The sequence below is a fragment of the Haliotis cracherodii genome, unplaced genomic scaffold (genome assembly GCF_022045235.1).
Source record: "Haliotis cracherodii isolate W230 unplaced genomic scaffold, xgHalCrac1.p SCAF_12, whole genome shotgun sequence".
Lineage (NCBI taxonomy): Eukaryota > Metazoa > Mollusca > Gastropoda > Lepetellida > Haliotidae > Haliotis > Haliotis cracherodii.
This window is the reverse complement of record NW_027266267.1, coordinates 8,787,892-8,803,138: the sequence shown is the minus strand read 5'-3', so window position 1 is coordinate 8,803,138 and position 15,247 is coordinate 8,787,892. Positions and strand designations below refer to the sequence as shown.

The window sequence follows — 15,247 nt, the reverse complement described above, 5'->3', positions numbered from 1 at the left end:
ATGTGCATTTGTGTATTTGAGTATGACTTGTATATTCGCATCATACTATTGATACAAGAGTAGGTACAATTTATCTAAATTTAATAAATATTGTTTAAATAACACTCTCATTTCTCCTCACCTAACCTCATGTGTTATGTACAGTGAAAGTAACACCGCTTAATAAAGGTGCCAATGACTATAAATGTACTGTAGTGAACCCACGACCACAGCTATGGCGCTGAGAAGCCAAGGATCATAATCAGGGAAAATCTTGAATTGTAATCTTGTGACGTAACTCTGCCACTGCGTGCACTGACTCACTCAGTTACCCATATTTAGTGTATCATACCCTTCTAAGGGTCGGGTAGCCTAGTGGTTAAGCATTCGCTCTTCACGCCGAAGACCCGGGTTCGATACCCCGCATGGGTAGTGTGTGAAGCCCATTTCTGGTGTCCCCCGCTGTGATATTGCTGGAATATTGCTAAAAGCGGCGTAAAACCTCACTCACTCATTCACTCACTCACTCACTCACCTGATAAGATAGCAGAACCCTTTTTATCTCGGCTGACAAGATATGGATCTGCCGAACTTGCCGATATCCCCAGTCAAATCTTACTATTTCCTTTATCGGATCAAAGAGATTAATGTTAATCGATTTGTAATCAACGACCCTTGTCAATGTTTACATTCCACTGGAGCCAGTCATGTCAGCTATGGAGTCCCCAGAAAGGTTATCTGGAGTATCAACAATATCACGAGCAAGTCACAGAAGGAAGGTGATCGATTCCTCTGAGGTCACTATTCGCTGAACAGAGTCGCGGTTCCAGGATACGCGAGTCTTGTGTTCGAATCCCAGATTTGACCTGACTATGATTCTTGGTGTATCTGCACCACCAGTGCTCATAGAATACGTTGGTATACTTGGATTATATATTAACAAGGATTGGCGATACTAGAAAAGCGGGGCGGTCAGGTAGCCTTGTGGTTAAAGCGTTCGCTCGTCACGCCGAAGACCCGGGTTCGATTCCCGACAAGGGTACAATGTGTGAAGCCCATTTCTGGTGTCCCCCTCCGTGATATTGCTGGAATATTGCTAAAACCAAACTCACTCACTACTAGAAAAGCTCATAGGTAACGCCCCCTTTGAGCTGTTCACTGCAAATCTAAGAACTATAATAATCGCTTAATCGATGACAAGACTCGCTCCTGAATGTCCCGTCTACTCGTAAGTTAACATCTATAAAGGTGTTTGTTATAGTTTCTGAACTATGTTTTGATGAGGCTCTACCCCTTTCTCTCCATTCGAAATTGGTGAGAAAGAATCTACTTGTTTGGACGATCTCTGTTGACCCAACCTAGGTCGTATGCACACTGATTATATGCATAATTCATAAAAGTGATGTGAAGCACATCCCACATTGATCCGACATGAACATTGCGATCCTGCGAAAATAAACAGTTGCACCCCCTTTTGTGAAAAATGGCGGAGGTCCTGTTAGCCGTTCTCGCTAAATCAAACCAGCATCGATGTCTAATACATGAGTGAGTGATTGTGGTTTTACACCGCTTTTAGCGATATTCCAGCAACATCACGGCGGGGGACACCAGAAATGGGCTTCACACATTGTGCCCATGAAGGGAATCGAACCCGGGTCTTAAGCGTGACAAGCGAATTTTAATACATGAACTGTCAACATTATCATTTGTTTGATTGTGTATTGGTTCTCAAGTGACATCATGAGCATCGATTTACGCAATTGGGATACGATAAGCAGGTCAGCTAGCTTGACCACCTGATCCCGTTAATCGCCTCCAACGACAAGCATGGGCTGCACACATTTACAAGGAGGCACGCAGCGATCTACATTTATTCTGTATATGAATAAATGATCAGTGAGCATAGTTCATTAAGCAAATATTTAGTGTCATTTTCAAGATTCCTTAACTCTTTCGGAAACACTTACTTGCTGAACTGACAACCAGTCTAGGGCAGCTCGTTGGGGACATATTCCTGCATTCTGTGGGGTTTTTCAATTATAGTTTTACTTATATAGTTTTTATACGAGCGAGTCCCTATGCAAAGCTAGACAAGAAAAACAGTATGTATATATTATATTTGTAAATGCTTTTATTTATCCTTACGATAATCTTTACTGCTAATTTGATCTACATCATAAAATGTTCAGTCAGACCACTAGCAAGGAGTGTTTTAAGGTCTTGAACCAAGACATTGACAGGCCTGTCATCCCGTCCCTTCAAGTAAGCTTATGGGTAGAAGACTTACACAGCGGGCACATCAGTTTTACGTTTATACATGCGTTTGGTTTGCCAATCAAATAATCATAAAAGGGCCATATTATTATTATATTATGCATTTATATACCGCATGTACCCAGGTACTAGTATCAGCTCAAATGTGGTTTTATTTGTTGGCACCGTTTGCTTTCCAGTTATCATTCTCAACACCCTGGGGAGTATACAACCCAAGCTGCGCTATATTTCCACACTACTTAGGTAGGTCATGTTCAAAGTGCTACATTATTATTTCCCCGGTTAATCGATCAGTGTGCACTCGATTATCATTCCCTGTTCCCTCAAGGGTAGACGTGTGTTTTGACACATAAGAAAACTCTAATGCTGAAAAAATGGTGGACATGATTTGTTTATTAACAATGTTCTTGTTGGTGTGTATAACGTGATGTCTGGTGATAAAATGATTGGGAAAGAGTCTGAAATGTTTGAACTAAAGAAACAGGAGATGGTCATAAGAGTGGGCTTTTTTGATCAAATAACAAGTAAAAGACTGATGACCAGAAGATTGTGACAGTTATTTGAGACATTATCTGAAAGAAACATTTACTTACATGTTTTGACCACATACTTATCTGGCCCAGTGTCAATGAAAGGTAAAGGCATAATTAACATACTGATTGGGATTTCATTGTTTGTTTTGTCTGAGAGTGTTTCATAATGTTGGCATTATGTTTTAAGATTTCAGACGAAGAACGTAAACATTATTCAGCTACAATCGATTATCTTATCTGATTTGGGGTGTATGTTTTGTTAAACCAAGAGGCGATTGCAAGAGGCCAGCACTAGATAAGCAGTCCACGAGATGCCTACACGGCAGCTCTCTATTAGGAAAAATACAGAAAGCTACACTGAGAAACTACTGAAACAGTTTTCTCATACGGATTGTTCCAAATAAGCCTGTTTCTATTGAATCACTTTTTGCGGTTGTGGTTTTTGAAATGTTCTCTGACTTCACAGAGATAAGCACTTCATTTAAGAAGTTACTATTTAAGCATAACTGGGTCGCACCCAACAAGAGAGACAACGTAAACACACGTCTTGCCAGTTAGATCGGTTACTCTCAAACGCTACGAGCATGCGCTCACATGTTACGTCATCGGCTGATGAAGGAGGAAGCATATGGAGGCGATGGTGAAATGGGGTTTAACGTCGCGTCCAAGATTATTGCACTTATAAAGCGACGTGCATGTACGTGTGTGTGTTTGTGTGGCTGCTTGTCCGGACTGATGCTGATTTATAGTGCTAGCACACTGAGATACCATGCCGCAGTTTAACATGAATACCCCACTCAGTATACTGATTCCGAGCCGACCAGTCCTTGGTTTAGCCCCTTAATTCCGAGCGCCAGACAGGGTAACAACAAGTACCATCTTTTAACGTCTTTTGGTATGATGCGGTCGGGGATCGAACCCCGGACCTTCCGCTCTTCGGGCGGACGCTTTACCACTAGACCACGGAGGCGGTCTCATAATCAAGAAGTTGACATCCATATATTCTCTTTCTTATGTGTATCACTTCTAAATGCCTTTCAAGGACCTCATATCTACATGTATGATAAAGAATTTTGGAGACCCTAAATATTTATCGTTACTTTTGTTTATATTTTTTTTATGATTTTGCAAACACGAAACTACTTTTTAGTCGCAAATACAAGGGATGGTGACCCGTCCCTGTGTGTTAGGTATGGAGAATTTACGTTTAAAGGTTAACATTTGTAATGAAATAATTTTATTTTCTACACAAAAAGTATATGATAAAAAGGTTATTTCATGTGACTCGTGAAATATCATGCTTCTCTCATCCCGCCACTCAATGAGAGAAACAAATTTCACTCGACACATGAAATATCTTCTATATATTTCTTGTGGTCATCAGGAAGTTATGAACCTGTTTGCTTTTGTGACATACGGTACGTGTGGTATTTCCTGCGACAGCATACAATAATAATGATGATGATGATGAGAAAAACGATGAGAGGCAGAACAATAACAATGATCAAAGTAGTGTGTGTCAATGATGTTGTTTCAGTTACAGTTGATGGCGACCCCGTCTCTGGAGTGACGTTTGGTAGCGACCTCGTCTCTGGAGTGACGGTTGGAGAGGACACGCCAACGGACTTCGTGAGTTCTAAACAAAGGAATGGTGCATGAAATTATGTATATTAGTAAATCACGTTAACTTGAAAAACAAACACAATTTTAACTTGTTGGTTCTGAATGGGCGAACGCTGGGCTTCTACTCGAAACTAACGTAATAAAACATGCATTTGTATTTATAGAAAGGTTCACAATAAATAACATCCACTAGTACTGTTAAATCTTACATGACTTATCTGTTCCGACTTCAGCTTTTAAACATCGCTGCTCGTATTGTGAGTAGTCATCGGTCAAAAAGATTAAGAACAATTGAAAAGTCCTTAAATTAGCCCTACTGCACACAATGATTAAGTAGTATATCATTATTAAGTAGGACTTTCAATACGCTGAAATACATTGGTTAAATGCGGTTTGCCGCAGGGGATTTAATTACTTCTGGGAAATTGAGTAAGCTAATACTATGAATTGAAAATGACATCATTTTTTAAACAATGTCATTCAGAGTTTCGTTCAAAGAATGTAACTGTTATTTGACTTGAAAAACCGTCACGAATACAAAGGTCTATAGAGGTTTGACATGAAGCAGTGTCTCAAAAGAATCTTAGCAATGACGTATATTCACATCAATAATTATATTTATACCATTGCAAAAAGTATTATCTTTTATTGTAAATGAATGAATGTAGCGAACCAGCAAAATGTATTTGATGCAAACAAAAAATATCTTCTTTCCAGGTCAGTTGAAACAAACAATCATTATGACCCAATGAATGGATATGAATGTGTTGTGGACGTTAGATACACACCGGTAGCGACAGGCGATCCAGCTTGTGTCAACGGACCAGCTGAAAATGTATTTCTCATACTATTAAACTGGAAAGCAATGATTGAAATATCTCATTTCACACTCGGAGACAGTAAAGATATGAATCATTTGTCTTCCTACACAAATTCTATGTCATTTCAATGTAATACATTATCATAATACATTTTGATGAACACAGACGTTTAGCTAAATCTATGTAATGACAGTAATTACAGCTTATATACTTTAGTCATTGAAATAAAGTATCAATATTTCGAGAATATTTTTCACATTGCCATAATACATTCTGAAAATGTGTGGAATGTGGAATATATCAGAATTGAAACATATTCAAATATTTATATATGTTGTTATGAGTTTTCTGTATATGCCTGCAATGGTATTTGAGGGATAAACTAGTTTTAGAGAATAATGGATATTCCTATGCTTGTTATCGGAAACTGTTGATTGTCAGGATCCCGTTGAAGAGACAACTCGTGAATATGATATAATAAAGTTATGTTCCAGTCAAAGGAAAAGACACCATACATGTGATTATTTGCAGGTGATATTTATCTCGATTGTCAAAATAGTTTCAACCATGATAAAAATTATTGATAGGATCGTTCGACTGTCTGCAGAGACGTTTGTCAAGTTCATTTAATGATACCAGAACTTCTTTGAACATTTTGTGTCGCTAAGAATATATAAACATTCTGTTGATCTGATCACTCATAAGTTTCATGACGTACTTGCCGATATCGTTGATGGCTCTGTAGTAGGGGTAGCAGCCGTTGGGGTGGTGGAAGGAAGAACAGTGGTAGTAGGTGACGTTGTTGTTGTTGTTGTTGTTGTTGTTGTTGTTGTTGTTGTTGTAGGACTAGTAGTAGGAGACGTTGTTGTTGTTGTAGGAGTTGTTGTTGATGGAAGAACTAACGAATACAAACAATCATTATGATGCCATTTACCTCTGCTGTTCCAGTTGAATGTTGACATAGATTCTGCTGGGTAAAACGTTTATGGAAGAAGTTTCTGAAGCTCTATAAGAATACACATGTAGATCTGTTTTAAGAGACAAACTTTTTTCTTTACACACAGACAAAATACTTTAATTTAGTTAAGGATTGACTGTGTATTTTTTCGGTTCATTGAGGTATGAATCGAAAAACCGATGTGAAACTGTATGAATCCGCGTTGCGGATTCCTACAAAAGTTTGCACATTGGAGTTCTGGGGGTCTTATGAAGAATTAGAAACCTACCGTTCTCTATATTAAAGCCTACCTCTAAGTTTATCAATACCACCACAAGTGAGTGATGTGCTGGTGTTGTCACAGATGTAGGTCACACTGACATCGCCTAGATGACCAGCTGTCACAATAAATGAGGTGGTTAGGGCAGTGTTCATGATGTTGTACGTTGTCAGGTTCTGTAACAATAAATCTTGGATGCCTCCAGTGGTCAGAACAAATCCAGCTTGTTGCGAACAGTAGACGTTCTTAATGTCCACAGTCAGGGTGAGATGTGTTCCAGGTTCCAGTGCGTTGGTGTCTGTGTCACTGCTGATGTTGCACTGTGGTGGAGCTGGTTGTAAACAGCAGCATTAGTATATTGTATAGCTACTGTTGACATCCAAGGAATAGCCTTGTTTGATACACAAAAACATAACGAACAAAATAAAAATATATATACCAATACAATAACACAATATTAATTGTGAAAACTATGCAAACGTAACATTATGATACTTACAGCACACACGCACACGCACACACACACGCACGCACACACGCACGTACACACACTCGCAAACACACATGCCTTTTTAACATTCTTTTATCAAATGTATTATTGCAAAACCCCACCTTTGAACAGTTCTTGAACGCCATTACACGTCAGATTCCAGGTTCTGTCACATACAAAGTTCAACGTGACGTCTCCCAGTCTCCGGATGTCAACACTGACTGTTTTGTTGACCGATAGGTCAGATACATGACTGACTTTGTGTGCTGCCCTCAACTCGTCTGTCACATGACCTGTCGTCAGATTAAACCCAGTCTCTTTGGGACAGTAGTAGTTCTTGATGTCCACAGTCAGAGTGAGATTTGTACCAAGCACTAGTGTGTTGGTGTCTGTGTCACTGCTGACGTCACACTGAGGAGGACCTGGTTATTTAAAACAAACACTTCATAAAATTCGTTTGGAAAATATTAAATATTTTTAAACTATTAAGATAAGGAATTTTTGGATGTTAACTATAGAAGTTGACATTCATAAATTCTCTTCCTTATGTGTATCACTTCTAAATGCCTTTCAAAGACTTGATCTCAATTATTATTTTACTAAATATTTAGTCTATTCATACATTTTGACATACAGAATACGATGTTGATATCAAATTTCGACATAAATTGAAAGATATACAAACGAAACGAATCATCTGAAAGGTGTGTCACACTGTAGATTGAACACAAAGTTAGAGAATTTTATGTTTTCAAATGAAATGACATTTATAAAATTAATAAACATCAAACAGTTAATACAGTTATACATTAAACCGTAATAACAACAAACAACATTGAAATGAAACGGGATGTGTACAATCCACCTCACTTTTGAACAGTTCTTGAACGCCATTACACGTCAGATTCCAGGTTCTGTCACATACAAAGTTCAACGTGACGTCTCCCAGTCTCCGGATGTCAACACTGACTGTTTTGTTGACCGATAGGTCAGATACATGACTGACTTTGTGTGCTGCCCTCAACTCGTCTGTCACAATACCTGTCGTCAGATTAAACCCAGTCTCTTTGGGACAGTAGTAGTTCTTGATGTCCACAGTCAGAGTGAGATTTGTACCAAGCACTAGTGTGTTGGTGTCTGTGTCACTGCTGACGTCACACTGAGGAGGACCTGGTTATTTAAAACAAACACTTCATAAAATTCGTTTGGAAAATATTAAATATTTTTAAACTATTAAGGTTAGGAATTTTTGGATGTTAACTATAGAAGTTGACATTCATATACAAAGGAAAAGAATCATCTGAAACGTGTGTCACACTGTAGATTGAACACAAAGTTAGAGAATTTTATGTTTTCAAATGAAATGACATTTAAATAATGAATAAACATCAAACAGTTAATACAGTTATACATTAAACCGTAATAACAACAAACAACATTGATATGAAACAGGATGTGTACAATCCAACTCACTTTTGAACAGTTCTTGAACGCCATTACACGTCAGATTCAGAGTTTTGTCACATACAAAGTTCAACGTGACGTCTCCTAGTCTCCGGATGTCAACACTGACTGTTTTGTTGACCGATAGGTCAGATACATGACTGACTTTGTGTGCTGCCCTCAACTCGTCTGTCACAATACCTGTCGTCAAATTAAACCCAGTCTCTTTGGGACAGTAGTAGTTCTTGATGTCCACAGTCAGAGTGAGATTTGTACCAAGCACTAGTGTGTTGGTGTCTGTGTCACTGTTGACGTCACAATGAGGAGGACCTGGTTATTTAAAACAAACAGTTGATAGAACTTTCCTTCAGAAAATGTTAAATATCTCTCAAATATTATTTTATTGATGAATGTTAAACCATAATGTAAACAAATTCAAAGTACCAACATATTAGAATAAATGTATAGGGATAAGGGTTTCAAGAAAAATTCACTTTTTATCAACTTTTTAACACCGTCACAAAGTAGATTCCAGCGCTTGCCACACAAAAAGGTCAATGTTACATCTCCCAGTCTTGTGACATCAACATTGAATGTTTGGTTGACGATGTTGGTTGATACACCAGTGACGTTGTGTTTCGCCACCAACTGTTCAGACACAGCACCAGTCGTCAGATTAAACCCAGTCTCTTGGGGACAGTAGTAGTTCTTGATGTCCACAGTCAGAGTGAGATTTGTACCAAGCACTAGTGTGTTGGTGTCTGTGTCACTGCTGACGTCACACTGAGGAGGACCTGGTTATTTAAAACAAACAGTTGATAAAACTTTCTTTCAGAAAATGTTAAATATATCTCAAATATTATTTGATTGATCAATGTTAAACCAAAATGTAAACAAATTCAAAGCACCAACATACCAGAATAAATGTATAAGGATAAGGGTTTAAAGCAAAACTCACTTTTTATCAACTTTTTAACACCGTCACAAAGTAGATTCCAGTGCTTGCCACACAAAAAGGTCAATGTTACATCTCCCAGTCTTGTGACATCAACATTGAATGTTTGGTTGACGATGTTGGTTGATACACCAGTGACGTTGTGTTTCGCCACCAACTCTTCTGTCACAGCACCAGTCGTGAGATCAAAGCCAGTCCCCACAGAACAGTAGTAGTCGCTGATGTCCACTGTTATAGTCAACTGTGCTCCAGGTTCCAGTGAGTCGGTGTCCTCGTCACTGCGGACGCTACAGTGTGGGAGCCCTGGTAATATGACATTCAGCCATTGGAAGACACCATTCACATGGGAGGATTTACTTACATGTGCCAAGTTCAACTGTCATATAATGGCAGTATTATTATGTTTTAGCATTTTGGTTATCACAAGTTAAAGTGCAATATCAATGTGCATACGATCTGAATGAAACCAGGTTAGATTCTAGCATAATTAAGCTCAGGTGCGGTCTGGTGTCTCCAGGAACGGCACATCTTGAGCTCTGTGGAATCAGTGTGAGATGCACGTCCTACGTGTACATTACATAACGTACAATACTGGATATCCTAATCAACATTTGTTCATCCTTCTACAGCATTTAGTAGAAATTAGAAATCAGTGTGCGATGCACGTCTCACGTGTACATTACATAACATACAATACTGGATATCCTAATCAACATTTGTTCATCCTTCTACGGCATTTAGTATAAATTAGAAATCAGTGTGCGATGTACGTCTCACGTGTACATTACATAACATACTATACTGTATACCCTAATACATATTTGTTCACTCTGCTACAGCATTTAGTAGAAATGAGAACTCAAACTGCATCATTAAATTTAAACCAGTTTAAAAGTATATATCAACATTAATATAGTATGTTCATGTTGATACATGTTATAAAGTTGTTATCACTTAAAAGTGATAATGCGGATAGGAAAACATTCCTTCAATTTCGCTGCTATTAGGCGATTTACAAAGTATGTTTACTAGGAGACACATTCGTTTTCATGTACACAAGCAAGGAGGAAGGGGGCAGAGAGAGAGAGAGCGAGAGAGGGGGCGACAGGGAGAGGGAGAGGGAAGAGAGAGAGGCAGAGAGACAGGGAGAGAATGAACATAAACGTATACTCACCACCTGCACTAAGCACACACACTCTGACAGCGACGGCTCCAACCTGTGTTGCATTCAATAGTCCCCATGCGCCAACATCAGCCATCGTCAGACTGTCTATAGTAAGTGTGGTGTGTGTTTCATTCTTGGTTGCCCTGTATCCAGCAATGGGGCTGCAGCCGGGGTTGCAGGTGACGACATAGATGCCATCACTGGGACGCACCCACACAAATCCTGTGTAGTGCCTGGCACTTACAATCGTGTAATGTTTGCCGAGTTGACCCACACCTGGGCACTTGGAAGGAGCAGCACCTTGGGTACAAGTCATGCATTACTATTAACATGAATGCTGTTAGGGTAACTGGTCCCTCGGTAAAACGACTGCAAATAGGTTCTAGCTAAAAGAGATTTTGGGGGCGATTTCTGTTGACTTTTCTAAAAATAAATGATCAGTCAGTATAATTTTACGCCTACCGTTGCATGAAGCCAGGCAATATACATGTACATTATTCACGGATACAATATTGTAGCAATATTCAAATAAAGTCAATTCCCCTCGAGCCAAAACAATGATGTTTCATAACTTAAAATTTGCATGGTTGGCAACGTCATTATTTTTCAAGCAGTAGTTGCACCGAAACGTCATTCATAGCGATACATTAAAAAAATGGTCATCGGCAAAACGTACTTGTTATTTTAACCACTTCACTATACAATCATACCATACAACAACAGCCTCAGTGATCTCGTCACACCACGATTCGCTGTCCAGTATTGCGTCCTTTGGGCCCGCCAGAAACCTATGATTGTGGGTTCAAATCCCGGTTCGCCCGATTAGGTTTTTAGGTTTGAAAGCACCTTACCCGTGTTCTTGGGTTTCACCGAAGTGGTAAACATCTGAGACCTGCATCTCTTCGGGCTTCCCTTCCACATTAAGCTGACACGCCGTGATATGACTTGGATAGTGTTAAAAGCGGTGTTAAACCCAACTCACTCACACACTGTTATTTGCACACCACATCATCGAGAATAGCATTTCACGTGTTCTCTGATCTGATACATTGTTTTCATCAATCATTTGAGCATTGCAAGACACTAATGTATCAGCATGAATACCTGTAGTAGATGTGGCAGTTGTAGTACCAGCAGTCGCAAAGGGTGGTTTTGTTGAAGTTGAGGAGGTCATTGCTGAAAGATGAAATTCTATTCCAAAGGAACTGTTACTATGGTTACGTTGACAAGCTACAACTGAGTAAAGCCACACATATACAGAACAACACTAAAAACCCATGTATGGACACAACTAAGTATTATGTAAGCAAAACCTGTATTTTCAATCCATAATTATTCCACAAACGGTATTGAAATGTAAATAAAAGCTACAAAGCAAAATCTCCACAGTACGAGTCAATTGTACGATTCCAACTATATTTGGATGTGTTAATCAATAAAATATCGATTACACCAGGTGTTCGTGAAACCATGAACAATATCAATTATCAATATGTTGTTCGACAATTTGTAAAAATGCTTTAAGAAGACCGTTCTTGGATGTGACAATAAAAAATATATAACTAACACGTACACGTATTTGACAGTGATTTAGTTGTTCTAGATGTAGCATCCACAATATGCCAAACTGAGATGTCATTTTGGCCACTGATATTTCATATTTAGAAAGTTCCTCCACGTGTGTACCGTTTAATAAACTTTTTATAGCCTTCACTGTGTAAAAGTAAAGCAGATATGTCACTTAATTTGCCATTTAGATCATCAGTCAAAACCAGTCTAATCTGGGCTGGTGGGTTAAAATAAATCATTACATTAGCATTATGTCTGCAATATCGTGACTTGAACAAGTTTTGAATTTATGTCATACAAACACATTGTGGTCAAAAGCCTATATTGTGACAAGTAATATATCACAGTGTGAAAAACACATTAGTGAAAAACTAATTTTAGAACAGTAAAAAGATCACACTATAACATGACGACATAATCTAAACACGGGTGATATATTACATGCAACCATGTCATGCCACCGTTATAGGGCGGCGGTGACTGACGGTACATCTGCCACTTGCAGTTTCCTGCAGTATTGACACAGTCCCTTTAGTAGGTGGTTAATCTGGAACTTGACCCCATGATCCTAGGGTTCTGGCAACGCCCTAGGGAAACAGCACTTCACTAAAACTGTCGATGTCAGATACAGATGACAGTATTCACGTGTCCATATCATATTAAGTATGTTAACGACACGTGCGCAAATATTCTGATATTTCCCGTGCGAGAGGGGGAGTACAATATTCTGATAAGAATTTTCCTTTTACAACTGTAAATATAAAAACACTGTACATTGTTTCGCGAACGCTGGCGGACACTCTGTTCTGTCACACGCATCGTACGTGCGGGTTTTTTTGGAGAAAAACTAGTTTCAAACAGTTTCAAATCTTTGGACCAATATCAACGTCAGACTCCCGTTCGACAAGCGATCCCACGCTACGACGTCATACAATGTATGTCGATGTTGAAGTATGGGAGTTACGATCATCTTAAGGCTAAGAATGCTTTGTGGATAACATGACCAGTCCGAGTCCGGTTCAGTACATCAGTAGATGTTAACCTACATTCTCGTCGAAAACTAGTTTTAAACAGTTTCAAATCTTTGGACCAATATCAACGTCAGGGTCCCGTTCGACAAGCGATCCCACGCTACGACGTCATACAATGTATGTCGATGTTGGAGTATGGGAGTTACGATCATCTTAAGGGTAAGAATGCTTTTTGGATAACATGACCAGTCCGAGTCCGGTTCAGTACATCAGTAGATGTTAACCTACATTCTCGTCGAAAACTTGTTATTACATCTGGGTCGGTGGGGTAGTCTTGTGGTTATTGTTGGAATACTGCTAAACGCGGCGTAAAACCATACTTAGTCTCTGTTATTACATCTATGTTATCAGGATGAACACGTTACACCGCGAACAACACCATTATTCGTGGCAGTTGCTTTACTGGACCATCCGCAGTTTATAGTTATATTGATAACAAATATAGCAACAAAACCCCTATCCATATCCAATAGATATCTCGACAGTACGATTCCGACTATATCATAAGCATGTGTCCATGAACAGCTATCAAACAATGATGACACCAGGTGTTCGCGAAAAGGTAAGCGCATCATGCCTCACCAGTGGCTTCCATCACAAACACATGCAAAGGCAAGTCAATTGTTCACCTAAAAAAAGAGGCATCATATGGTACAAGTCAAAATAGGGTCCTGCATCGTAGATCATTTTTGTCACTGATGCGTCAAATTTGGAAATGTCCTCCACATGTCCTCCACGTTTTGAAAGCTTTACTGAGGCCTTAAGACATCTCGTGTATACCAGAGAAAACACAGAATGGTCAAATTCTGAATTAGACGATGTGCATGGTGTAGTAAGGCATGGAAGCTGATTGTGTCATGGAAGTAGTGGAGTGATCTCCCTTAAGACTAGGTTATTGGAAATAAGGTTCCTCGTTGCATGGTGTCGTTCGTCAGACAAGAAGGAATAGTTATTGATACTTCATGTTTATATATTTAAGCATATTACAATAAGAAGAAAATTCTTAACCAGAAAAATGATTTTGTTTAGTTTACTTAAACAATGTTATTGTTGCTCGCGACAGCGTACATTCTGAACTGCTGTAGTAAATTTTCAGTACATAGTAAACTTTTATGACTGAAAAAAGTAGTGTATTGTGGAAGCAAGGCTCAGGTCAATATCAACCAATCATTATTAAGGAATCTTTCCTCGAGAAACGATATGGCCAATGGGCACATATGTTAGTTTTTTTATGAAGCCCAAAATGCTTGACTCTCATAGGTAGTAAATCCCAATATGTTGTTGAGGGGTCTATGGTGGCCGAGCGGTGTATAGCGTCGTGTGTTAAGCAATATTAAGCATTAATAGTGACATGTTTTCACAGAAAATGACAGGAACATTGCAACAATGAAGCGAGAAGTGCGTTTAAGTACAGCAACAGTGGCAACAATTTTCTGCTTACCACAGATGAAAGAAGAAATGAGTACAGTAATCACTGGCACGTGGTTCCTCATGTTGATATGTCTACAAATAAAATAATATCATCAACAATAAAAGACAGCTATTTTGACAGGTGTACAAAACTAGACCCATAACGTAACACGATGTTTCTCAAGTGAAAAATCCTATTATCCATAACCTTGTAACCAACTTCCTAAGCTTGATCGCTCAAACACTGTTTGCATTGCACGCTTTGTGTCATTTGTGTAACACCGCCCTTCCCAGTCCTTTAAGAACAAGTGGGTAAGGTTATGAGCCAAGCAACGTGTTTTGACAACAGCGAACTGTCGTCTCTATCTGATAGAAAACTCAGAAGAACAGCACTCGAGCCTCAGCACACACTACTTATCATCCTAAACTGGCTACCACAGGAGATATCGCTTGGGCGAGATCAAGCGATATCTGCATCAATGATACTGCATCAGAATGCTTTGCAGATCAAATGACATCCCAAATGGGTCTGCTACTGAAGATGTTAGCAGTACTTTTTACACTTAGACACTGCTTTTTACAGTCTACAAACTAAAACAGTTGGAAGAATGATGTTGGATGATAAATAGAATCTTACCCTTGTGTCTTTTGATAACAAATATATCAACTCTCGTCGCTAAAAGTTTAACACTCCTCGGTAAGAGTATTAAACTTTTATCAACTCGTTCAGATTTTTT

At 39.0% G+C, this 15,247-nt stretch overlaps 1 protein-coding gene across 1 annotated transcript; it reads right to left on the bottom strand.

The window, feature by feature from the left end:
* Nucleotides 1–4,174: 4,174 nt before the first annotated feature.
* LOC139456969 (mucin-3B-like) lies at nucleotides 4,175–14,593 on the bottom strand. The gene is made up of 11 exons (XM_071238432.1): nucleotides 14,542–14,593; nucleotides 10,510–10,800; nucleotides 9,339–9,638; nucleotides 8,875–9,174; nucleotides 8,411–8,710; nucleotides 7,808–8,107; nucleotides 7,060–7,359; nucleotides 6,479–6,778; nucleotides 5,949–6,128; nucleotides 5,198–5,236; nucleotides 4,175–4,422 (listed from the first exon to the last, which is right to left on the bottom strand). The coding sequence occupies exons 1-11, from the start codon at nucleotides 14,591–14,593 to the stop codon at nucleotides 4,175–4,177; spliced, it is 2,610 nt and encodes an 869-aa protein (XP_071094533.1).
* Between the last annotated feature and the right edge of the window lie 654 nt (nucleotides 14,594–15,247).